The 25,025-nt window shown below is 47.3% G+C and overlaps 1 protein-coding gene across 5 annotated transcripts; it reads right to left on the reverse strand.

Annotated features, from left to right (window-relative positions):
• LOC310908149 (casein kinase I) lies at positions 1-24,137 on the reverse strand. 5 transcript variants are annotated; one of them, XR_014589786.1, is made up of 11 exons: positions 23,893-24,011; positions 19,742-19,829; positions 13,406-13,516; positions 13,093-13,241; positions 12,200-12,428; positions 5,713-5,883; positions 4,046-4,194; positions 3,364-3,556; positions 3,120-3,259; positions 1,141-2,722; positions 1-523 (listed from the first exon to the last, which is right to left on the reverse strand). XR_014589786.1 is itself a non-coding variant. In XM_083858858.1 (11 exons), the coding sequence occupies exons 2-10, from the start codon at positions 19,815-19,817 to the stop codon at positions 2,690-2,692; spliced, it is 1,251 nt and encodes a 416-aa protein (XP_083714984.1). In that variant the 5' UTR covers positions 19,818-19,829; positions 23,893-24,011; the 3' UTR covers positions 731-2,020; positions 2,657-2,689. The 5 variants fall into 5 exon arrangements, 4 of the variants coding, with proteins under 4 accessions (XP_083714984.1, XP_083714983.1, XP_083714982.1 ...); XM_083858858.1 differs by lacking the exon at positions 1-523 and having other exon boundaries at positions 731-2,020; positions 2,657-2,722; XM_083858857.1 differs by lacking the exon at positions 1-523 and having other exon boundaries at positions 731-2,137; positions 2,657-2,722.
• Between the last annotated feature and the right edge of the window lie 888 nt (positions 24,138-25,025).

Below are 25,025 nucleotides of genomic sequence, written 5' to 3' on the forward strand. Positions count from 1 at the left end.
AACAGACCTCTCATCAGGATAATGTAGGGATGCGTAACTATAGGAGCAGCAATTTAGAAATAAGTCAGTATTAAAATTTAGTATTTTACTGCCAGACAGGTCAGACAACCAAAGGAGGAGAAACCCAATCAAACCACACCACTGTAGACAGCAAAGCAGCAGGTGCCACTTCACAGGGAGTTCAGTCTGTTTGCATCAGGCACTGAGCTGTTGTCAGCTGTTGCCTCTCTCCTTCAGGACTTAGGTTTGAAGAAAGCAAAAAACACAAAATGCAGGGTCCAACTCTGTCGAAGTCAGGGCACACCCAAAAGCCAAGGGCGTGGAAAGGCCCATCTCTCTCTCCTCCTCAAGGCCAAATGCACTGGACGCCAGAGGCTCAGATCCAGGAACCAAGAGATCCTGAATCAGATTTCACATAACTCTCGCCTGTTCCAAGGCTGCAACCGCAGAGATCAGCTCAGGTTTATTTTTAGGCGCTCCAGTCCTGTGCCTCTTTTTCCAGTAATTCTAATCAAACTTGTTCCTGGAATTCAGAAACAGGTTCAGCTGCAAGACCGTGCGTCCTGTGTGTAAGATGTGACTCCCAGCAAAGATGCCAGAGTCATTAAAGGAGAAATGACAGATGCTGGCATCACTTTATCATTTTCTACTTTATTACTTCAAATTAACAACCACGATAAAGCTCAAAAAAGTCCAATATTTACACAGGAAAAAAGTACAAAATCCCCCCCAAAGTTCCTCAGGCTTTTTTTTGTTTTTTTTTTAAATTACAAAGTAATAAAAAGTTTTCCTCTTTAATTAAAAAAAAAAGAGAGACAGTAAGAGGGGTAAATAAATTAGGAAAAAAACAGGGAGGAAAAATAAAGTGTTAAATAGAAAGGGTAAAAACAAACAAAACAAAGACTAACCCCACCCTCCCCGCCCTGCCAACAACCCATCGGCTCCACACTACAGTGACAGTGTGTCTGCTACAGGCCATAGGTCGCAGTGGTGATCACTGTGTTCCAAAGCCCCAAGTGCCACTAAGCAGCTTGAGTATTCCTAAATTATATTTCAAAACAACTAAAGTGGGGGGGAAAAGAGGGGGTAGACAGGTGGGAGAGGGCAGGAGGGGATTGTGCATGTATTGGTGGATCTTACTTGGGGTTGCATGAGGAAAGGAGAGAGCAAGAACCATCGCTCTGAAAGAATTCCGAACTCCAGTTTCTGTGTGCCCCTCTCTTCTCCTCAAGTCCCAAACTCTCCGCAGGAATTAAAACAAGTTTTAATTAAACAATAAAAATAGAAAAAACACACACAGCCAGACAAAAATAAAAGACCTCACTGCAGGGATGAGAAGTATATTCCTCCCTGTACGTCAGCTCCGACAATCCCATCCTCCATGGGACCAGGTGCCTTTCCAAAGAGATCCCTTGGTGTGTGAGGACCGCTTGGATCGGGGAAGGCTGGCACTTCTCTCAACAGCCAAAAAAGAAACCGCAGAAAAGCCACCCAAGGAAAGGAAGCCCGAGTCAATGATTAGGCTGTTGCCACAATTCCCCTCACAGCTTAATATGTGTTTAATGCTTGAGAAAATAAATTCTGTTATAATAATAAAAATCAGACTTCAACATCAAGTGTTGCTGGAATCTGATTCCCTCCTGGCCCACAAGGCTCCTGAAAAGAACAAAACCAAAAAAATACCTCACCCACCCAACACCAACCCCTGCTCTCAGAAAAAAAGGAGAGCAAAGTTTAAATTTATACGGCTAGAAACCATATGATTTGAAAACAATATTTTAAAAAAATAAAGCAGGAGAAGATATCCAAGAAGAAGAAGAAGAAAAAAGAGAGAAATCAAAACCAGGAGCAGAGTCAGGAAAGGGAACTGAGGGTAGCCAGTTGGGGGCAGATGTAGGGGCTGGGGGCAGCGCAGGTGTTCCCACACGGCTCCCATGTGACGGCTCCTCGGAGATGCTGACGCCGGGGACAGGTGGCCCTCTGGAAACAGCTCACACCAGCACAGGGGCACAGCTCGACTCTTCATCATTGGCAAAAAGAAATTCTGTTGGGTTTTTTTGTGTCTTTTATTTTTTTTTAGGTTTTTGTTTGTTTTTTTGGGTTTTTTGTTTTTTAAAAGAAAAATACAGTGAAGACACTAAAAAGAGAATTCAAAAGAGAGAAAAAGGCGAGAGATGTTAGGAGTAAAGGCTCTTCCCAGCACTTCCATTGCCAGCTGGAGTGTAACAAATCAAATCAGCCCTTTCTTCCACACTCCTGCCTCCCCTCAGAGTTACCTTGCCCAGCTACTGTTGTTTCCTCTACAAGAGGCACTCGGTAGCTGCACAAAGTCTTGCACATTTGATTACCTGCTCAGCACCCTCCACCCCAACACTGTCACAATGCCAGAAAAGCATTCATGAGGAACTAATGAAATGGCTCCCCAGCCCAGCCACCTTCTCCACCCTTCCTATCCTCCTGGAGAATTGGAAGCTACCTTTACACCTAAGACAATCTGTCTGCTCAAGGGTTTGAGTTCTGAAGCCAAAAAACATATCAAAGTAAGATGAAAGAAAAGGAAATATAACAATCTCCCACAACAACATAAAGTCTTAAGGCTTTTTTTTCCCCCAGTAATTCCCTCTTCAGGGATTCCCAGGCATGAGTACAGGCTCACCTAAGCAAACACTGGTCCAGTGGCAATTGCTCCTCACTTCCCAAGGTGATCAAATGGCACACTTGTCTACAAAAGAAAAGGAAGAATTGCTAAGGGCTGGAGAGGAAGAAAAAAGTAAAAAAGGCACCAAAACAGAGAGGCTGCACATTTCTCTCAGGGCACCCTTCCATTCTCAAGAGTTTACTGCTTTGTTTCTCCAAACCACTGTAGTCTGGAAGACAACAAAATGAAGGCCTACTCCAAGCAAAGCAGAGAGCTAAAATGGCAGCACTGAGCATGACCTCCAGAAAATATATACCTGTGCTCCAGAAGAGCACAGGTATAACTTGGTACCACTCCCTTCACCATACCAGAAGCTCCCAGCTCATGTCAGCTCCAGCAAACCAGGCAAAAACTACTCTGAGACCTGTAGATCTTCTCAGACATCCAGGCCAAGGCCAGGAACAGAGCAGCAGGAACTCACCTGTGATGCTGAAATCCGTGACACTTCTTGCCGCCCTGTGAGGTCAGATGAGGAGACGTTGGCAGGAGCTCCTCGGTGTAACCTCATGCTGACCTTCCGCTCCCTGTCCACTCTTGAGATTGCTCTGGGGGACGTGTTGCCTGTTGGAGCAGAGAAATGTCGAGACAAGAATATCAGTCAATGGTTTTGGTTTCCAGCCAACAACAGGGGTGGCACCCTCCCCCAGCTCTCCCACCCCCCTCACCGGACTGCTGGATTCGGGAGGTGGGGGTCGAGGCCATGGGCTCAGTGACATTGCGAAGACGATTGGCAGTGGCTCCAGCAGGTGGGCCAGGGGGCAGCGCTCGCGTGGCTGACCCTCTGAGTTGCCCCATCCTCTCCTCTCGCTCGTGCTCTCGCCGCTCCCGATCCATATCCTCAGGGTTCCGGGCTGCTCCCTGAGTAGAGAAACCCCCCCGCCAAACACAGCTGTCAGGCAGGAGACAGCAGCAGCCCCCGACAGAAAACACACGATGCTCCATCATGCCAAGGAAGTGGAGCTCCATCCCCAAAACTCCCCCCCACCATCTTCCACTGCACCAAGAAAGGACCTCATTCTATTCCAAAATGGAACATAAGAAAGCATATGAATTACAGCTGTTATTGCAACCTACATCTCCAAATACAGTTCTCTCCTGAAAAGTTACCTCTATCTACTTCTAGCTATAGATCTACTGACACACATGTTCCATCAGACACACTAATGCAACATTAGCTATAGCCCCAGTTAGCTATACACAAAACAACTCTGCCTTTTTTTCACTCTACCTGGTCCCCTTGCTCAAGCTGTTCACCAGGGCTAAGCACAGACAGCAGTCAGCTTTAACCTTCCTCCCCCATCTCCATGACACAAACCAACCCTGGTCCAGCCCTTTTGCCAAACTCACAAATTTAAGCATGTTCCAGTCAAAGACGTAGTCATAGGAGAAGCCTTGGCGGTGGAAGAGGTTGCGGAAGAGTTGCCGCAGATACGAGTAGTCAGGTTTATCATCAAACCTCAGTGAACGGCAGAAGTTGAGGTATGTTGAGAACTCAGCTGGAGAGAGCAGAGAACAGCTGATGGCTGTTGTTGGCCATCCAACCTCCTTGGTCCCACCATGGAGCCACTGCAACCTTTCGACAGCAGCTTGCTGGACCAGGACAGCACAAACATAGCACTGTGTAACAAAAACTGAGCCTGCTGGTGGCAGTGCTTTGGCCACCAAAAGGACCCCATCTCTCTTTTTACCAGAGAAAAAAAATCTTATGCGCCTCTTTCTGTTCACTTCTCCAAGCAAGACCTAGCAAATAACAGTGCCTGCTGAAGGACAGTAGGAATGCAGGCCTAAAGAAGAACATTTTCAGCTCATTTTCAGAGCTTTGGGAAGTTGAACTCAGAACAGAAGTCCTCCTAGCTCAGTAGCCTTCATAAGCAGTGGCCAGTAGACAAGAGGAGAAAGAGTGGGGCAGGCACGTCCGACACTTCCACCGACATTACCCCAGCACCTACTTTTAGCTCCAGAAACTTCCTGATCTGGATGTAGTTCCTAACTATTTAGTAATCCTCACAAGATCTCTCTTCCACGTACTTGTGCCGTCCTTCCTCAAACTCCTGTAAGATTTAAGTAGCCACAACATCTTCTGGGAAGGAGTTCCACAGGTCTACTACTGGCTGTGTGAAGAACCACATCCTTTTGTTTTGAAGCTGGCAGAAACCAGCACTGTTTGTCTTCCAATACAAAAACTGGGGCCACCCAAATAATCAGCTCCCATCCAAACTTCTGTAGGCATTGCCAAAGCATAGACTTCTATTATCTCTCTACCCACCTCTTTTTTGCTACTTGGGCAAAAATAACTCACCTCTGGTCACCCTTTTGGCCCTTTCCTGGGCCTGTTCTCAGTTATACCACATCCTTTGTGAAACAGTGGGATGGACCAGACCTACACAGTGCACGCAAGGTGCAAGTGGACCATGGGTTTATGCACACTGTTTGGGCTTCTTTCCTAGTAATTCCTAACACTCGCTTTCTTCAGCAGCCACTGAGCACAAAGCTGATGTTTTCATAGAACCATCGATTGTAATTGCAACAGCCCATTGGTGAGTGGCACTGGCCATCCAGAGCCTACTATGCTGCACATGACATGAGGACCAAGACCTCTCTCTGTTCTCACATACATTACTCCACGTTTACCTACAAAGAACTGCATTTGCTACTTCATCGCCTGGTTATTCCTGGGACTCCTCATTAACCAGTAAAAATTCAGCATCATCAGCATACCTTAGCTCAATGCCCCCCCCGGCTTTAAAATGCTCACAAGGTCCTGAAGATGCCCCCTCTCGGCACTCTCATGCTCTTACTAACATAAGGTTTGACTGTCCACAAAAACACATTTCCCACTTCTGAACCTGAACTGTACCATGACCGCCCTATTATCCTTCTCATCACCAGTGTCAGCAGCACATCCTTGTCTGGGGTATTGGGCATTGCCCTTTAGGATTCAGGATTCCAGGGGGTTTCACCAGGTGAACAAGCCAAGCAGCAGACAAGACAGCCATCAAGATGAGAGCACTTACAAGGGTACCCTTTGCAGAGCACCTCGATGGGCGTTGACATCTTTTTCTCGCTGATCCTCTCGTACTTTTGGCGCTTGGTGGCAGCCTTGAGGCCCTGCCAGGGCAGCGAGCCCAGGTTGAAATACATGAGCACATAACCCAGGCTCTCCAGGTCATCACGGCGACTTTGTTCTGTGAGAAGTTACAAAGGGGCAAGGAGTGAGCAGTAACCAAAACTGCTTCGGCAATCACACAGCTTTGGAGGTGAACACCGAACAGAACAACCACCCTTCTCTCTTTTCTGGTAGATTTCTATAGATAGTCAAACTATCCAGAAGGCATTCCAGAGCAAATTCCTGTGATGATGGTCATACTACAAGAGTTAAGGTGCTCCTCTCCCCATATAGACTGACCCATTTAATAACTAATGACTCTGACTACCTCCTCACTAGGACAAGCCTTAATTCTCACAAGAATTTCACATCTCAAGAACTGCTGCAGCAATCTTGCTTACTTTGCTCTTCCCAGTCCCAGAGGAAGGGCACCTACACTTCCCCATCCAGAATGATTCTCTAGTTCAGGAATTAGTCATGACAGAGGGAGTCACAGACAGACAAAGCTAAGAGAGATATGTCCAACACAGCCCTTTCAAACACATTTAATTAAACTGCTGATAGTCTTTAAGGAGGGTAGAAACAAGGAACTAGGGACCTCTTCAAGTAGTAAACAACTTTGTTGATAGTTTGTGGATAGTAGAAGCCTAACATGTAATGTGCAAAGATGTCTTTCCAGCTTGGTGGCATTTTTCAAACTGTGGAGGAAAGGGGCATACTTTGAAAAAAAAAATCCCCTCCAAATGGGGAGTGACTGTGTAACTGACATCATACTAAGTCTACTCAGACCAAGGGTTGCCCTTAAGAGGCCATTGGGAAGACCCATCTTTAGATGCTTACTTATGAAACAAAAGAAACTGGCTCACAAAAAACCCCCCAGCATTTCACATTGACCTTGTTCTCTGGAATAGCCAAGCCATTTTAAGTTTCAAGCTAGCTCAAGAAGGATTTGATGCAGAATCTCAATGACTGCAAATATTGCCTGGTTAATTCCTCCCAGCTTCTCCAATATTGCTTGCAAATTCATCTATAAATCTTGCCAAGATTGTCTTGTTCTTGTTTCCCTCTCAAATAAAATAAACACTTTGGAGAAAGTTCTTTACGTCTCCAGAAGAACAACAACTGACAAGATAACAGGCAGGCAAATTATGGCTTAAGGGAAAGCACAGAGATGGAGGAAATACTAAAGAGCTTCATCTATTAGATTAATTTACTACAGCACATTTTGCTGGATTCCGTGCCACATCCTGGAAGATGCTGCAGATTATGCACTACTCTGTGGACTGTCAGTATCAGATACTTGCTACTACCTGCCTCATTCAAAGGCCAGTAGATGACTACAACTATCCATTTTTCTGTTAGCTGAGCTGAATCATGACAAAAGAGTAGCTGTAGCAGGTCACAGATACACATATCCACATGTAACAACACGAGGATTCACAAGGCTCTTTCTTCCTTGTGAATCTCTCTCATAACCTCCTAGTTGTTTTGAAAATGAGGGCTTGGCAAGTTAAAACTCTTGAGGGGGAAAAAAATACTGTGGTTTTAGAAGAAAAGGGGGGGGTCACATCATTCCATAACTGATAGGAGAGATTATTTGGGTCAAAGCATATGTAACACCATAAAATGCTGCATTCCAAGATGGTAGAGGAGAGACCAGCCCTGCAGATTCCCAAAGTGTCTTACTTTGAGCATGCAGAAATTTCAGTATTTTTTGACCTCACTAACTTACTGTCTCAAGCTCCCCACTTTAAAGGGGCTAATACTTCCAAATCTTATCAGGCTACTGCCAAAGATAATTACATCACTGTCTGGGAGATACTTAGATGCTATGACAGGAGCAGAGAAAAGAAACCCAGTTTTGCATTTAGCCTAAGGTTGGGATACGTGTAATCTCAGAGGGCTGCAATTACTCACCGTGCATATCAAATAAACAAAACTAAACACTATTGGCTAATGACCTACATCCTTAGACAGGAGGCATGTGGAAATGGAGTCAGAACACACACAGGGTTTGAAAGCACAGGAGATAAAGATAACCTCAGTCCTGCAGACTTGCCAGCCCTTGACTTATCCACCTCTAGCTGTGGCTTCTTGACTAGAGTGTGGTGGTTCCCCTCAGAGAAGTAGGGAAAGGCAGGGCAGGAACCAGAGAAACCTACCAAACAAGCAAATCAGCCTTTCAGGAATAAATCAGGATGTCGTCTCCAAAATCCTACTTCAATTCCAAACTTCTTAGAGCAGCGGAATAACACCCCTCCACTTGTGTGAAGCACAGAACTTTTGAGCACAGCCACCAAACCCATCCAGAACAGGATACATTCCACAAACATATGCCCGGGCATGGTCCTAGCACTTTAGAGAAGGCCAGAATTAGTTAGAGAATTAGTTAGAGAAGGCCAGAGTTAGGGGAGCCTGAAGTCAGTGGGGGATGCTACAAGCCCTCACTGAAGGCAATGAGAGAGGTTAAAAACCAAATTGGGAAGCTAACTAGTATCCATTACATGCATGCAAACAACACCTTAACTGTGTCTTAACACAGCAATATGATTAAAGAAAAACAACTGCAAACACAACACCTAGTTATTAAAATGCTGAATGATAAATGTTTGACTACACTGCACTCCGAATGTTTAGCACTTCACATACATGTGGTCATTGTAGCCCACTTAAACAACTTCAGTGAGACAGACCTGTGATGGGCCTGAAGTACCAACACCATGGGTCACAGTTGTGCAGCTACCCCAAAACATTGTAGCAGTCTGTTACCTGTAACCCTATATACAAAATCCTAAATTAACCTGTGGAGGGGGGAAAAGGGCAACAGTTCCTACATTCTGTTTCTTTGTTTCATCTTCAGTTACTATTATACATCTCCCACTATTTAATTACTTTTTTTGCAGGGCCTCATACACCAACATCCTCAGGATACTAGATAACATTTCACAGCAAAGAGTTAGAAACAAAACTTTACACACACCGAGGAAACATAATTTAGTGTTACTACTTTCCACTTTTAGAAACCTGACAATCAGTGAGTACCTCTCAAAGCATCCCTGGGCTGCAGGGGAAAAAAATGATCTCATTTTGGAGTTCAAAAAGAGGAAAAAAAATATACAAGTGATGTGAATGCATCCGCTGAGCAAGTCAGTCCAGAAGCAGGATTATAGTCATGACCTGTGATACCACATGACACTTCCTCTCTCTCTCTCCATTTTATCTCAGCTCTCCTACAATGGGGTGGGGGTTTTTTGAAAGGTAATTTTATGAAAAATGTCTTTTCCATAAGACACTCATCCTTTCCTCTCTCCTTCCCAAAAGCCCTTCCAATAGAACATACAAGGTTGCCTTCCCACACAATGCAGCATAACCTCTCAAACCCAACCCACTCTACAAGCAATCTCTTGCCAGTTCCCTCCCACCCCAGTGAGGTTTCCAGCCAGCCCACACCTTCACTCCCTTCCCAAAGCAGGGTCCTCAGAAGCCAAGTCAGTGGTGAGTAGCAGGACAGGACAAGACATGCTTGGGCAAAGACCGAAGACTGAGGACTGGTTGCCTCGGACACAAAGTTCATGACAAAACGTGTTTCTTTGCAGCCTAAACTGTCTCCTGGTCTCCCATCCAAAGAGTATTTTCCTCCACTCTGATCCTGCCAAAATGATGCTGCTCCCATGCAGAACTCCTTAGAAATCAGCTGTCTTCTCTGAAGCTAACCCAGCTGCAGGCAGGCTTAACTGAGCAATGTTTTCCTGATTACACACTCAGATCTGATCTTGCACATGGCTGGACTAGAGTTCCCCTTTCTCTCGCCACTGCATGGCAACAGCCTTTAAAAACATGCAAGAATTTGGAATGGGTGACAAACGGCAGGATGAGCAGGAGGACTTATGATCTGCACAGCCTACACCGATACCATCTAGGACATTCATTTGGGAAGGCACTGCCTCCCCACCCCTCTGTCACCCAGACACAGACCATCAGACTTCTTCCAAGATTGTCTCCTGGGCACCCCGGGCATTTATTTCAGATGTTATAGGCTACAGTGGGTGCAAGGGACTCTCATCCCTAGAGCATGTGAAAATTGACTGGAATGTGTGAACCAAAGCCAGCACAGTCCAATGACTCCCCCAACGGCAAGTCTCTAGCTGTGGAATCCTCCCCAGTTTCGCCTCCTACTTTTTTCCTCAGTCACTGGGAAAAGAATGTGTTTTCTCCAGACATCGGAATGCCCAACTCTTAGCTTGCAAATTCAAATAAAGGCATTTATTCATTTGCTATTCCTGTCACACAAATATCCTGGTACCTGGTTCCTTCCCTCTCCCTGGACATTAATGTAACATTAAGACAGAGAATTTAGTTTCTGAAAAGTCAAAAAATTCAGAGTGATGGTTCCCATGGCAATGCTGCTGGTGCACAAATATCTCTGTCATATACCTTGTGGCAAGGTCTTGAGAAACAGGAACTCCAGCTGAAACCCAAACACTCCCACCTCCTTTCCTCCAGGCAAGTCATGTAACCTTTATGCCGTTCAGGGCAACTATCTGCAACGTGGAGATAATACATCTGAGACCTGTTGCACAGCGTAACTCACACCCAGACCTTCCCAAAGCAAAGGGCAATAAGAGAGCAGCGGCTGTACTCTGACAGCATATGCAATTTGCCCTTGGATTACTATTTAGACATTGTTGGTTCATCCTGACACGCAAGCCAAGCAGCAGTAGTAAAGGGCCAAAGTTGGGGTAGAATGAATAATGAAGTCGTTCAAAAGCCACAACAAGACATTTAGCCTCTCGTGATCAGTTCAGGCAGAGCAGACACACACAAAAGAATCGACAGACATAGTAGTGAGAATTACTTTGTGCATGTCTCCTTGTGGCAGTTACCATGGCTGTGGAAATCTTGACTGAGAATTCAATGGAGAGTCAGTTATATATATGCAGGTCAAGCCAAAATACAGAAGGGCAACTCAGAAAGCTCTACGAGAACTATTTTTATAACATGGAAGAGGTCAGGAGATTACACCCCACTCTCAACACACATTGCTCCTCATTTTGGTATAAATAAAGCATTCTCCATCTAAAGTTATATACAGTATTAAGCAAGGAAGACACTGGGAAAAACTGCTTTATTTTCTACAGGCCAAGTATTGACTTCAGCTATCTGAGAAATATCTGCAAGAGGGAAGAATGCAGGAAGAATGAGAATGTGAAATCTTGTGAAAGCTGTTAGTTTAAAAGGTTTGAGTGCCTTGCTCGTATTTTTAAATTCCCAGGTTAGGTTATACACTTCAGAAGAAGGGCCACCCAGAGATAAACATTCGGCAAACACAGCAGATACTTCCTTGGGTCCAACAGCAAGACAGCTTTGGTGTTTCTGCTCCTTAGAGTTACCAGTCAATAGCAGAACCAAGTCAGCCTGCTCCAAATGGACACTATAGTAACTAAGGAAGCCTCATACTGTGAACAAAGTTTAGCTAAAATTTAGCAGAGAAAGGAGGTCAAATGCTAGAAAGAAGTTTTTGGGGAAAGAACAGAAGAGAAAACTCCAGGAGGTTTTCAACTATGTTCCTCGTAGCCACCAAGGGCTGAGCCCCAGGACAAGAGTTTGGGTGACTTCAGAAAGTTTAAGTGCGGTGGGTACTAACCTCCACAAGGTTTTTACGAAACCTGGGATGACAGTCATCGCCAGTGTAATACCTGGCTGAAACATTCAGCACTCTTTTCCAGACTAGTTTTATCCCTTCAGTACTAACACACACATTAAGGGCAGAACCTTACTCCCCTGAAGTTTTCTCACTGCGTTTGTGCAGTTCACAGACACATTTGTATTTTGAAGCCCTGCAACAGCCAATCCTCGGTCACAAAATAGGGGTGTCCAGGCAGCTGGAAGACTCCCCTCATTCCAGCTTCTTGTACATTTCCAGCCCATCCCCATCCTCAGTGGTGACACCATATTGCAGTGGGCCTCTATCTTCCAGCTCTGACAGCCACAGAACAATCACTAACAAAGGCACTCAGGAGTCAAGAAGACAGGTTTCAACTGCACATATTCCTAAAGGCTCAGTGCCTGTGTCTCCTTTACACATCTAATCAGCCTGCAAATATTGTGCAAAGGCAGATTTAGTAGGAGCAGAGTCGGGGATTTCACAGCCTTGATGCTCAACAGGGCCCCCTACACTAAGCAGTGCACAAACACAGATCAGGAGACTGTTTTCTGTCTTCAGGAGCTCAGAGTGCCACCACAGCAGCAGAAGTAACAAAGGCGTAGCGTTTATTTGCCCACCATCTCAAGGCAGATCAGCAGTGGAGTCAGGCAAAGAAACTAACCCCCTCCTTCTGGGGACATACAACTGCCCCTAGAAAGCCCCATCAAGAGGCAACAGCAAGCAGGCTCACCAATTCCCAGGTGGGTGTTGATAGAGGCATAACGGGCTGTGCCAGTCAGATTCTTGTTTTCCCGATAAGGGATGTGCTGGTGGGTCCGGGCGTCTCGGTACTTCTTGGCCAAACCAAAATCAATGATGTATACTAGGTTGCCCTTTTTGCCAAGGCCCATAAGGAAGTTGTCTGGCTTCACATCCCGATGGATGAAGTTTTTGGAATGAATGTACTCAATACGGCTGATCTGGAGGAGGGATACATAGATAAATAAATAAATAGTGAGACAAGCAAGAAAGAAACTTATTTTAACTGCATCTGTTAAAAGTAGTACCCTGTCCAAGACACTGGCCTGCCAGAAAACACTTTGCATTAAATATTAGTGATGACAGCTTCTGCATCAGGAGATGGAATTTAACCCTGCACACCAGCCCATTCCTCTCTCTGGGAATGAATTAACATTAACATCATAAGGAAGGATGGGAAGCAAGTCTATAGGGACTAAAACTTTGAGCTTCAGTGTTGACATTGTCAACCTTTGAACTTAGCTGGGCCGGGAAAGAAACAAGTCTGTCCAGAAGAGCTAAGGGTCTTAAACCCAGGACACAAGCAGTGGAATTAAGATAAGCGCCTGTAATTCATCATGCAGGCAAAAGTATCTATGTGCGCAAACTAACACAAGGCGAGTAGCAGGCAAAGGAAGGTTGGATGGAGATAAGGAAATGCCACCAGTGTCTAGGTTCCAGGCCCCCAGCTTCATCAAGAAATAGAAAGCTGGCAGCCACTTGTGCTAAATGAAGAAAGCCTGAGATACAGCAGTTCTCAAGCAGAGGGGATGGGAGAGAAGTGTGCAGGGGGAGGAAAAGGCATGGAAAAGGAGAGTAGGCACAAATGCTTCAGAGGAAACTTACCATCTGGTCTGCCAGCAGCAGAACTGTCTTGAGACTAAATTTACGGGAACAGAAGTTGAAGAGATCTTCTAGGCTGGGCCCCAGGAGTTCCATTACCATCACATTGTAGTCCCCCTCTGCTCCACACCACTTAATGGAGGGGATACCCACTGGGGAAAGAAAAAGATTAAGCCCAGGGAACAGAGAGAATAGATGTTGAATCCCCTGCTGAGAAGATCATGTGTAACACCAAATAATTTATTTTCTAAAGCCCTCCAGAGTAATTTCTTTCTCCAACCACACCCCCAGCCGCATCCTCTCCTCCCCATCTCACCTCCTCCCTGCATCATCTTGTAGAACTTGCTTTCAATGTGGAGCTGGGGATGCTTGGTTTTGACACATTCCAGTTTGATGGCCACCTCTTCACCGGTTGCAATATTGGCTCCTGCATAGAAATGAGAGTGAAATGAAGATTGCACAAGCTTTTACTGAAGTTAAACTTTTAACAAGGTCTGTGAAGATGTCAAAATCTTAAGATTTGCCCCAAAATACATTCTCTGTGACAGAAATGAGATTCAGCCACTTCATACAGTTTCCAGCACTGGCCTTTGTAATTGCCAGAGAGAGGTACATGAATAGGAAACCAGGTCTGATCCTGAAGTCAGTCTAGAACAACATCTCACACGTGAACTGCCTTGTTATCTCAAAAAGTGACAGACTCTGGAAGGTCAATCTGCACATATCAACAGTACCGAAACCCAGTGGAAGTTGTAGCTTCCACCGATCATAAACCTAGCCCCTGAACCCAAGCAGCCCCTCAGGCAGTGATACAGAGTATCACTTCCCCAGCAAAATTACTGGTTACCTCAGTTACATCATTTCAACACAGCCAATTAGTTCAGGAGGAGACATTACTAACATGCCAGCTCCCTGTTTTCTCCACAGTGCTGACCTGCTCAATACAGATCATTTCTAAATCCCCAGCTTTTCCCTCTCCTGAGGGTTTTAATAATACCTTTATCTTTTGCCAACACAGAAACACTTGCAATATCACAAATTAGAAGCATGAAGAAATAAGCAGAATCTGGTCCTGAATTAAGCTGCCTGGACACTTTTGCTGAAGGTATTGCTAGATACTTTGCAATAACACTGAACCACAACTCCACACACTTCTCTCTGAAAACAACTGATCTGCCAGCTGCAAAAGCCAGCACTCTGGTCCCAAAGTGCACTGTCAAAGAAGGAACAGGCTGCTCTTTTTCTTGTACTAGCTGAAAGGATTCCAGATGTTTCACATCATCCTCAAATGGAAAGTAGGAATATCTGTACACGGGTCACGGGAATGACACTCAAGACTTGCTTCTCTCCTCCCCCAACATGCCTGCTTCACACACTCTTACAAACCCTTCCTCATATCTGGAACTATTAGAAACTGCACTTAAATAGAAATCAGAGAGCAGCCCTGATCACAAGCAGCTTATGAACACAGTCATAAACTACTCCAGAACATGCATGCCAAACATGAGCTGGAGTCAAAGGTGATGCTTTGCAGATATCCCACAGCTAGTTTTGGTAGGTCTGACTAATTTGTGCCTCCCGAACTCTGTGATAAGACTTTAAGAGTTCACAAAGACAAGCTGCAGATAAATATCTTTCTTTATCCTCTTTTACACACTGCCTCCAGAGCCAGGGACCAAAGAAAAGAAGAAAATGTTCACACAACCGGATTGCTTCTCCCCATGGATCCTAAAGAGATCCATCTCCAGTTGAAGAGTTCTGGCTTGTACACAAAGTTAGGCAAGAGCTGCCTGCTAGCAAAAACACATGATCTAGATGCTGCAGTGCTGGGTTGAGACAGACAAGCTGCTAGGAATTTGTAAGAGAGCAACAAAAACGATTGGGGCCTAGAGGGATTGATTTACTAAGGAAGATTAGAAGAGCTAAATATGTAATATAGACAAGAGATACAACTAAGAAGGGTGGGGAGGAAGAATGGGACGTGACAACAGTCTACAAATATTTGAAGGCTGTAAACACTAAGGAGGGAGAGGAATTATTTAGGGTGCTCTGAGGGAGGGGAAGGAGGAGCAATGGGATTAATTTAATACAGATTTTAATGCAGGATCCAGGAGAAGATAAAGAGGAAAAGCCATCCTGAGAAGCATACACATTTATCTAATGCTTACTTTTGAAAAGATGCAGGGATTTCCCACTAAAAAACTGGTGGCCAGAAAAACAAGTCTATACATCCCCTTCACTCCACAACAGGACTCTCCTTAAAAGCACCAGGCAGATCAAGGAGGAAAAGAGCAAGAAAAGGGGCTAGTATCTGTCCACTTTTTGAATTAGTGTTCAACCACTGGCCCTCATTCAGCATAGAAACATGCAGGACATCCAAAAAACATAAGAGCACTTCCTTCCCTTGTCTCTTTCCCCTGCCTTTGTGAAGACTTTCCTCCAAATCCTCTGAAGCAGCTCCCTTGTCTGTTCCCCAGAGAGAATTCTTCCCTCTCCCAATAAATATTCTGACACACAAGCAATGATGAGCCTCTCTGACTTTTTGCAGCATTAGCATTTCGAATGAACCCAATTCCCAGAACATGAATGGTGGAAACATGAATGAGTTCTCATCTCCACATTACCCTGGGTGTTCAGAAACACGAACAGGCATCCACCTACTAGGCTGTCTGCAGGTAGGGAATGTTATCTGTGGGTACATAAAGTTGGAAAAGGGAAAGCAGGGGTAGGCATCAAGAAGACTCAGATTCTTCAAAATGTGATTATGTGATTCAAATGCTCAGATGGCCTTCAGCCGCACACTCTCCATAGCCCAAATGCAGGTGTTACTTAGAAAAAGAACAAACAGTGCTGTGTGGTCTAGAAGAGAACAAGTAGACTCAGAGGACAGTTTGGATTGGAAGGGACATTACAGATCACCAAGTTCCAACACCTCTGCCATGGGCAGGGACCCCTTTTCACTAGACCAGGTTGTTCAGAGCCACATCCAACCTGGCCTTGAACACTTCTAGGGATGGGGCATTCACAACTTCTTTGGGGTACCCTTTCCAGTCTCTCACCACCCTCACAGCACAGAATTTTTTCTTAATATCTAATCTAAACCTTTTTCAGTTTAAACTCCAGTTTATTCCCCTTGTCCTATCACTATGCATCCTTGAAAAAAGTCTCTCCCAGTCTTTCTTGCAGACTTCCTTCAGGGAGGGAAGGCTGGAACTAGGTCACCCCAAAGCCTTCTCTTCTCCAAAGCTGAACAATCTCCATTCTCTCAGCCTTTCCTCATAATAGAGGTGCTTCATCCTTCTAATCATTATTGTGGTCCTTCTCTGGACCAACCTGACCTATTCTCTGCTGAGGGGGTCACTGTCTGAACTCTTTAGGCTTATTCCCTCTCCAAACCTCACCATGTCTACAAGTTGTTCCCTGTGCTATTTCTTGGCTAGAGATCCACCCAGATCAAGACCACCACTAGCATGGAGGGAATTTAAGGGCAGGAGCCTTTCTGATCCTTTGTTCCATGCTTCAACCACCATCTTTTTAAAGCTACAAGTATAAAAGCAACAGTTATGTGTTCTCTTTACAGACTGGAAAGCACCATGTTTCAGACAAATACAGCAGAGTCTGCTAGCTTCAGCCACTCAAGAGACTGAATGTAGGATGGGGGATAATTCCTAACATCCTTCCCCAGTCTCTCTCCACTGTGGGGGCTGCACAAATTCAACTCATTCATCACAAGCTCTTTGAAATGGGGCCCCGGGGACAGAGGATGTCACCGGCTGAACAGGATCTTTTCAGAGTGGAATCTTGACTGTATGTCTGAAATAATAAACACCGCCCTCCCTGAGCATCGGGGGCAACAGGCAGAGGCCCCATATTCCCCACTGCCTGCGCCCATCTCCACAGCCTGCCAAGGGAAGAATGGAGGGCTGGGAACAGATGGATGAAGGCAGATAGGGTGAGAGAGAGTTAACAAGCCAGGAAACAAAGGGAAGGCACTCCCCTCCCAGCAAGGGAGGAGCCTGCCACCAGGAACTGTCCCCAGCCAGCTTAGGTCCCAGCATGCTTTGTCTGCCCAGCTCCTCTCCATCACCAGTGTGCATCCCGGCCAAACGATTCCTACACACCCAGCAACGCTGCCCTGCCTCTTGGCCAGCACCTCTGACAAAGCACCTCCAGTGGCCCAAAGGTCTCAGCAATTCCTCTGCGAACTGGGTTTTGCTCTTCTGAACAAGCATTTTTGAGGTAAATGGGCTACCCAAGGCCCATGGGCAGCCTGATCTCATTTCCCACCCTCTCAAAAGAATGGGGGGAGAATATTCCACCTAGCACATCTATCCCTAAAAGCAGGGGACAGAAGGAATATGCTTCAAGACTCAGCTAAGGATTAACACAGTCCACCCTTTGTGTCTACCCACGTGGAAATTCAAGTTTCCTTCTGACAGACAAAAAAACTAAAACAAACTCGAGAGGACAGCACACAGCACCCACCGATTACAGAGCAGGTGAAGATAGTAACACCCTGAAAGAGAGAAGCTGAGGATAAACTATACAGCCCCTGCTAATCCTCAGAGACAGACAAGCCCTGCTCTGTGTCCACATCATTATTAAAGGAGAGAACCGTGAGGTGAACCTGGTGCAGGAGAGAAGTCCTCATGAATGAGTCCTTCTGTCTGCAGAGCAGGCCATGAGAGCACAGTATGAGCACAAGCGTCCTCCAGACGCACCACCACACACTACATGCCCAATCCCTCCAGGCTGGGGAGTCACCCAGGCTCCATGAAGTCTCACTATCACTGCTTCAAAACATGCTGGCTCGCACCCCAAGGAACATCCCAAGGGCTTTGATACTCCATTCAGGTGACTTGGTTGAATTCTGCTGTGCTCACCACACCGTGGCATTGGACTTCCTCTGTTTGGTGACAGGCAAGGCAGGCACAACCCCCTCACCAGGGGCTATTTTCCATACCTGCTTTTTCACAGGTGGATGACTTGTTACATGGTACAGAGCAATACAGGATCAGGCCTTTCTGTTTAGTACCTCCTTTCTCTCCCCACATGTACCCCAGATGTTTTGCAAGATCCTGACAATTTATACTGTCCTAGTGAGGGTCAAGCCCTAGTTTGGTGGGAAATGCTGCGTCCAAGCTACCACCCCTGAATCCTAGCACCTAGGAATTAAAAGCACTGTCACCAAAGACACTAACTGGTTGGAGGGTCACAGAGGAGCAGCATACAGGAACAAGATGCAGTAAAGGCAGCACACAGTGCAACTGAGATCCCAGATCCATTATTTATCATCTTTGTTCATGTTCTGGTTAAATGTGGCAACAAAGCTTGTTACTGATGATTCCCACAGGACATTTAATCAAGGGCCTGCCAACACCAATCAAGAGAGATTAATAAAGCAAGAGGGAACTGGAGATAAAACCCAGAGGTTGAAAACAGACAGTGATTTACAATCACAGGAAAAAGTAATCTCAACTAGAAGTATTCAACAAAAGAGATTTGGGGAGAGATGAGAAGATGCTGGAGATCCTAGACGAGCTCTTCTACAATACAGCTGACAGTATGTTAAGGCTAATTCTGCAACCTGATAGTGTTGGTGATGGGGAAAGCCAAGGAGGTCCAAAACAGCCTATGTAGAGGCATCACATTACAGATCACTTGAGGGTAGTCCTCCACTGCCAGGCACTGGAAATGCAACACCTCAAATGCAGTGTTGGTTCCAAGCTGCTCAGCAGATGAAGAAACTAGGAAAAATTGAAGGACCCACAAAAGGAGGACCACCTGCAAGTACCCAAAGGGTGCAGACACCAGAGCAGAGGGTTTTCTGCCAGCCTGCAGGACCACAGTGAACAAGTACTGGTGAGAACCAGAGACTGGTAATGCCAGCCCCCATGGAGGGATTGAGCAGGCTGCTGGGCAGTCTCACCACTCTGGCCCTACATGGTTTGAGCCAATAAAAACATGAGCAGGCAAAGCATCAGGAAACATATCTACACATCAGCACACTGGCTTGGAAGAACTTTCACCCAGGTGACCTGCTGTGGTAACAGGAATCTCAGCACCTCATGGGCTCTGTCCACTGAGCTTCCAGCTCAGGTCACTCCAGACATTAACTCTAAAACCCATTACAGATCTAACAGATCTGAGCCCCAGGATTTAAACCAGGCCAGGCTCTCTTGACCTGTTTTACACCTCCTAGTCTCAGACCTTTGTCTTACAGGTCCTGGACCACCACTTCCACTACCAGTCTTCCCAAAACTGTATTTCTTCTATCCTTGAAGGAATAACTATGTCCTCCCTTTCCACCACACACTCACAGAGTTTATACCCCCACACACTCAAGCTCAAGAAAAGGAAGTGAGAGCACTGCAATAGGCTGTGCGGCAATTATGCCCCAAACAGTCCAAATCTAAATCAGTCTGACCAACCACCACTGCGTCTCCAGTATGTGGTAAGGCAAAGCTGAGCTTATCCCCCTTTCTTTGTCATGAGAAGGCTAGCAGCCACTAGCAGTATTGCATTAGTTTTTTCTCTTCTCCACTCCTTCCAACCTTACATGGTGCCCACAAATACCAACAGGCAAGAAAAATAAACCCAAAACTATGATGCAGCTGAGAAAACCAACCTTGAGACAGACTCTCACACTCACCTAGGTAAATGTCTCCAAACGAACCACTGCCAATCTTTCTGCCGAGCCGGTATTTGTTTCCCACTCGAAGCTCCATGGTTCAGTTGTGCTGAGAAAAGAAGCACAGAAGGAGCAGTGTCAGAGCAGAAACAGGAAGTGAATCACATAAGACTACAGAAGAGACCTCCCCACTTCACCCAGAGGTTGAGTAGTTTTAAATCCTGAAATATTGCACTTTCTTCACAGCTTCTATCACCTCTCCTGATCTCCTCAGCTTCCAGGAACAGCATGAGCAAGAAACACTGCAGGAACAGAACACTGTCAAGCATATTTTTCCCATGTTCCCATTATTAGAATGAAGCATGATTGAACCTCTTCTCCACCATTTTGCTGAGAGCCTTGGGAGGGGTTCAGGAAAACCCTTCTAAGAAGGCTTCAGTGCATGATCATGCCACACTACTGTAAAGAGCTACTGCTCATACCTTACAGTACCTGGCACTGAGACAAGAAGTAGCCCTGTGAGACACCAGAAGGGTCAGGCATAATAAACCCTAGGAGTTTCTCTCTTACCCAGCCTTATTCCAACACCTCAGTGGTGGTGAAGCACAGGACCCAAGGGCTGCAAGAGACAGACAGACTGCCAGAAGCAAGCAACTCCGTCACTCCTAGGCAGGAACTGGCACAGGAGACAGGGAGGAAACATTTCATACTGACTGGGAATACCACTTGCTCATCTCCACATGCTTCTGCTGACGGAACCACCACCTCCTTTGGTCTACCTGAGCCTCTCAATCTTTCTTGCCTACCTAGGTGTGCCAGCTGTTCATTTTTAGCAGCTCAGCCTTTCCTCATCCCTTTATCTGAGATGATTAGCTAATGCTTCGACCTGATATACTCCATCAATATGCCCAGGCTCTGCCTATTCACCTTCCACAGAAAACCAACTAGGTGGAAAGACCACAGCCACAAAGTTTGTTCTCTCTGCCAACCTCAACTTCTGCTGTGAACATCTTGCCCAAGCACAGCTCCAGCAGTTCCCCCCTTAACAGCCAGCCCCTTTCCCTTGCCTCTTCTATGACCATAACTTATTCACATCTCTTCCCAAGACAGTCAATGTGTCTCCTTTTAGAGGGATTTGCCACAGTCCTAATTTATGCAATGCCGCATTATTAAGAGTAAAAATGCAGACACAGAGCCTGTTGGGGACAGGAAAGGTGAGGAATGATTCGTGTTTTCACAAGTGGGTGCGAGGAACTTTCCCTTGCTGGAGCTTGGTGGGAAGGAAACATCACTGAAGGAAAGAAGGGAGAAATGGCCTTGTGAGACAGATGTACAAAAAAATAATCCCAGCTACAGGATTCTGGGCATACTACAAACCCAGAACTGCTTCTCCTGCCCCAGGAGATGGGATTACAGAAAGAAGAATGGACAGGCTGTAGAGATGTACAGGGAAATAATCCTATCAAGGCATTCAGGGGACATTGTGAACCCTGAAAGCAGAGCTCCAGTCACCAGAAACCACACACAAAACACTCAGAGGTGGAGTCCCCTCACCTAGTATTTGCTTATGCATGTGGGTTTCTGTGCATCTAAAGTCTACAAATCCCTGTGGCTATTTCTGATTTTCTTACTACAAGGAATGTAGGCAGAGCCTTGGGAACCAAACCAGGAGGCAGGTGTACCTGGGTGAGGGTGCAGCAAACAGACATGATTTTTATCCACTGCCTGCTGTTCTGTATAACCACATTAACATACATCTGACTTGCTTACACTCCTACTCCAATAAACGATCAAAGGTGTGTGTCCCCAGGAACTCATCACACCACTGTCAAGAAGACAGCTCTCAATCCTCCTTCCTTCATGGAGTGTTTGCCCAGGCCTGTGAACCCCAAACACTTCCACTTGCGTCCAATTCCCAGGTGGGGTGTGCACAGCCAAGCACATGGCAGAGACTGGGCAAGAAGTCCCAGTGGGGTCTGCTCTGCACTGGGACATAGGAGGTACTGCTTCGCAACACCACAGTCCCAAACCTAAATTTGGACCCACCCTTCTGGGACAGGCAGGAGCCAGGTTAAGAAGGGCTTCTCACACAACCAGGCAGCAGCCCTTGTAGCTGATTAAGCAACAGGCTCCAAAGGGGAATCTAAAAAATGTTCTGGGGTGCGGGAAGTAGGATATTGGAGTAAAAAAAAATCATGGTCTCGCACAGCTGTCATTTTGCCTTATTTCCTCCCCCCCCTCAACACACATACATACATAAGTGTGAGTTGAAAACCTGGGGGGAGCATAGCCAGAGAGTGAGAGCCTGGATTCCTGCGGCAGGACACACACATCCCACCCCCTCAACAACTGCTCCAGGAGTTCAAACATCTATCCAGTCTACCCCCACCACCATCTATAGCTTCCGCCCTTTATCTTCTGATCTTCAGGTCTACTGTTACAAGAAGAAAGAAAACTGTACCCATAAAATATATATTCTTATATGCGAAATTTATATAATTCCCCTATGTATTATTTATACATGTAAAATTTAAAAAGCCATCCCTCCTTCCCACCCTCCCCCCCCACTAGAGGCTTAACCCCCCACAGCCCTGCCACCCTTCCTCCACTCTACAGCCAAGGCAGCGTTCCCAGGGGCTACAGGGCAATCATTTAGTTTTCCATAAGGGATTAACACAGATACAACCTCGGTGCAAGAGTGTGCTCTGCATGAGCGTTTGCATACGTGAATATCCAATACCACACAGCCTCAAAAAAAAAAAAAATACTATCCAGCCACCAGCGCTGTTTCCCCACACACACCATTTTGCACCAGCCCCTTTTATATAATATAAAATACCCACGTACAGGCACAAAGGCCATTATATAAACACACGATAAGAGTTGATATCACATTGCTGTGCCAGCAACGATGGCAATCAAAGACGACAGGGACCATCTTGGGGCGGGGGGGGGAGAGGGGGGGCCAAGAGGGGCTGGGGGACAGGAGAGACACCTCTGTCCCACCCGAGGGTGTCGAGAACGAGAAGATGCCCTGTCTAGCAAAAGCTATAAAAAAACCAAACCCATGGCTCCGTAATGGAGGCTGCCGATCCCAGCACCGCGCCGGCTTTCAGTGGAAGTGTGGGGAGTGGAAGTGGGGGCTGCTTAACCCACAGACCACTAAGGCTTTACACAGTGCCCCCTTTTTTTTTTTTTTTTTTTTTTTTTTTTTTTTTTTTTTTTTTGTTGGGGGGTGGTGGGTGTTGAAGGGAAAAAAGGATGAGGCTGGGAAAACAGTAATTTGAACTGGCTTAAAAACATGAAGGAAAAAAAAAATATATTTTGATTGAAATGCAAAACACCAATCCCCTCCAGACCCTTAGACACACACAAAAAGGAGACCAGCAAATAAGATGGGGGAGAATAGAAACACCAAGCACAGAGCATTTGAACTACATTTGAGGAAGAAATATCCACAACAGGAAAACAGGGAAGGGGGGGGGGGGGGGGGGCACACAAAAATATAAAATAATAAACATGTCCCTTACACCCCCACCCCCTACAGGCAAACACTACAAGACAGCCGTACCCGAGCTGTTATTTTTCCGGGTAGGTAACAAAAAGCTGCCACCCCCGGGGAACGACGCTGAACTTCTCGTCGCCCCATTCGCACCCGGCCGCAGCCATCGACCCCCGCCCCTACCGCCCCCTACAAGAGGAAACACCGACCGCATAGCCCCCCGAAACGCAGACACCCCTTCTCCCCCGCAAGAGGCGATGAGGGGTCGGGGGAGGGAGACCAGGAGCATCACTGAACGGAAGGGGTGGGGGGCTAAATCCCCCGAGGGGCGGCCCCCCGCCAGGACCCCCGCAGATCCCCACCGAGAACACACGGCACCCCCCCTCCCCGCCCGGCCTCGCCGGCAGCCGGGCAGGGCCCCGGCAGGCGGAGAAAGGGGAGAAGGAGGAACCCTCCCCCCAAAATGTGTCGGTGGCGGAGGGGACGACCCTCTCCTCGCGCCCCCACCACGAGGCTTTTGTCCCCCGCGCCCCCCCGGCCCGGCGCATCGCGCCCTGCCCTCCCCTCCCCCGCCCCCTCCCCCTCCCTCCGCGCACACAAAGAGCCGGAGGGGCCGCCTTTCCCCCGGGGTTTGCGCCCCAAAATGCGGGCGGGCGCCCCCCATACCCACCCTGACGGAAAGGGGGCCGTGTGGGGATGCTGCTCCGCCGGCTGCCAGGGGGCCAGACGGCCGCGGCGAGAAGGATGACGGAGGATTGGGGAGGGCTGGTGGCGGCCGTGCCCGGCGCGTCCCTCCTTCTCTCGGCTCGGCGCGGCGCGGCGCTGCCTGCCGCCTCCCGCCCGCTCGCCGTCCCCTCCAGCCGGCGTGTGCTCGGCACAGCCCCGGCGCTCACCCAGTTTCCATTGAGCCCTGGAGCCAAACCCACTGATGTCACCCAGCGCAGCCCCGGCCCTCCTCCTCCTCCGCCCGCCGTTAAAGGCGCAACCGCCGCCGCGCCCGCCGCCTTCACGGCCGCTGTTCCTCAGCTCCGGCGAGCGGGGCAGACGCACACGGGCTCGGTTTTGGGGGCTGCGACCCCGCTGAAGGTTTCTGCTCAGAGTGGAGCAACAGCCCACCTATGGCAGACCCCCACAGCAGGGTGGCTCCGCATTGGGTTGATCAAATGAGGGTGTGGGGGTCCCATCGCGTTGGCAGCAGATGTCAAGCGAGGGATTATCAGGAAGGGCCAGAAGGCCCCACAGTGTTCAGGGCTCCTCAGCCCATGCCCCTCAGGAATGGGGATGCTCCTTGGGTGCAGCACCTGCAAATTCACGAATAAAGAAGCACACACATAATCTCTAATGTGGACAGACAGGCCCATGAGGCACCCACCAACAGATGGGTGCAAAGCTGGGGCTACCTCCCCAGACCCTGGGGTGTTTGGGGGCCAGGTGGACACAGCAAGCCCCAGAACACCTCTGAAAGCCAGCTGAGTCAGGGAAAGCAGCCAGAGTGTATCAGACCTATATGGGGGTGTAGGAGCACAACTCAGGCTGGGGAATTATTTGGGGGCTTCTGGGAGATTGGGGCTGGATGTGCGAAGGAGGATTGAGGTGCTGTTGAGAGCTCTGGGAGCAGGACTGCAGGAAAGGCTGGAGGTCAGTGTAGTGTCAGCTGGAAGGGATAGAAGGCCCTGTGGAGCAAGAGCCAGATGCTGCCCAGCTTTGGAGGCACCAGGATGCTTCACCAGGGTCAAGGAGCTGCTGTGGCAGAGCCATCCCAAAGCCAAGAACCCCGATTCCCACAGTTAGAGATAAGTGTGA

Source organism: Zosterops lateralis (assembly GCF_965231275.1).
Source record: "Zosterops lateralis genome assembly, chromosome: 4".
In the NCBI taxonomy this organism is placed as follows: Eukaryota; Metazoa; Chordata; class Aves; order Passeriformes; family Zosteropidae; genus Zosterops; species Zosterops lateralis.

What these genes read in the sequence shown, in the direction of transcription:
- LOC310908149 (XM_083858856.1), bottom strand. Translation starts at nt 19,817, where the DNA reads ATGGAGCTTCGAGTGGGAAACAAATACCGGCTCGGCAGAAAGATTGGC. An exon ending in TGCTGCTGGCAGACCAGATG is followed by an intron (nt 12,429 to 13,092) that starts GTAAGTTTCCTC and finishes TCCCTCCTCCAG; the next exon opens with ATCAGCCGTATTGAGTACAT. An exon ending in CAACACCCACCTGGGAATTG is followed by an intron (nt 5,884 to 12,199) that starts GTGAGCCTGCTT and finishes AACTTCTCACAG; the next exon opens with AACAAAGTCGCCGTGATGAC.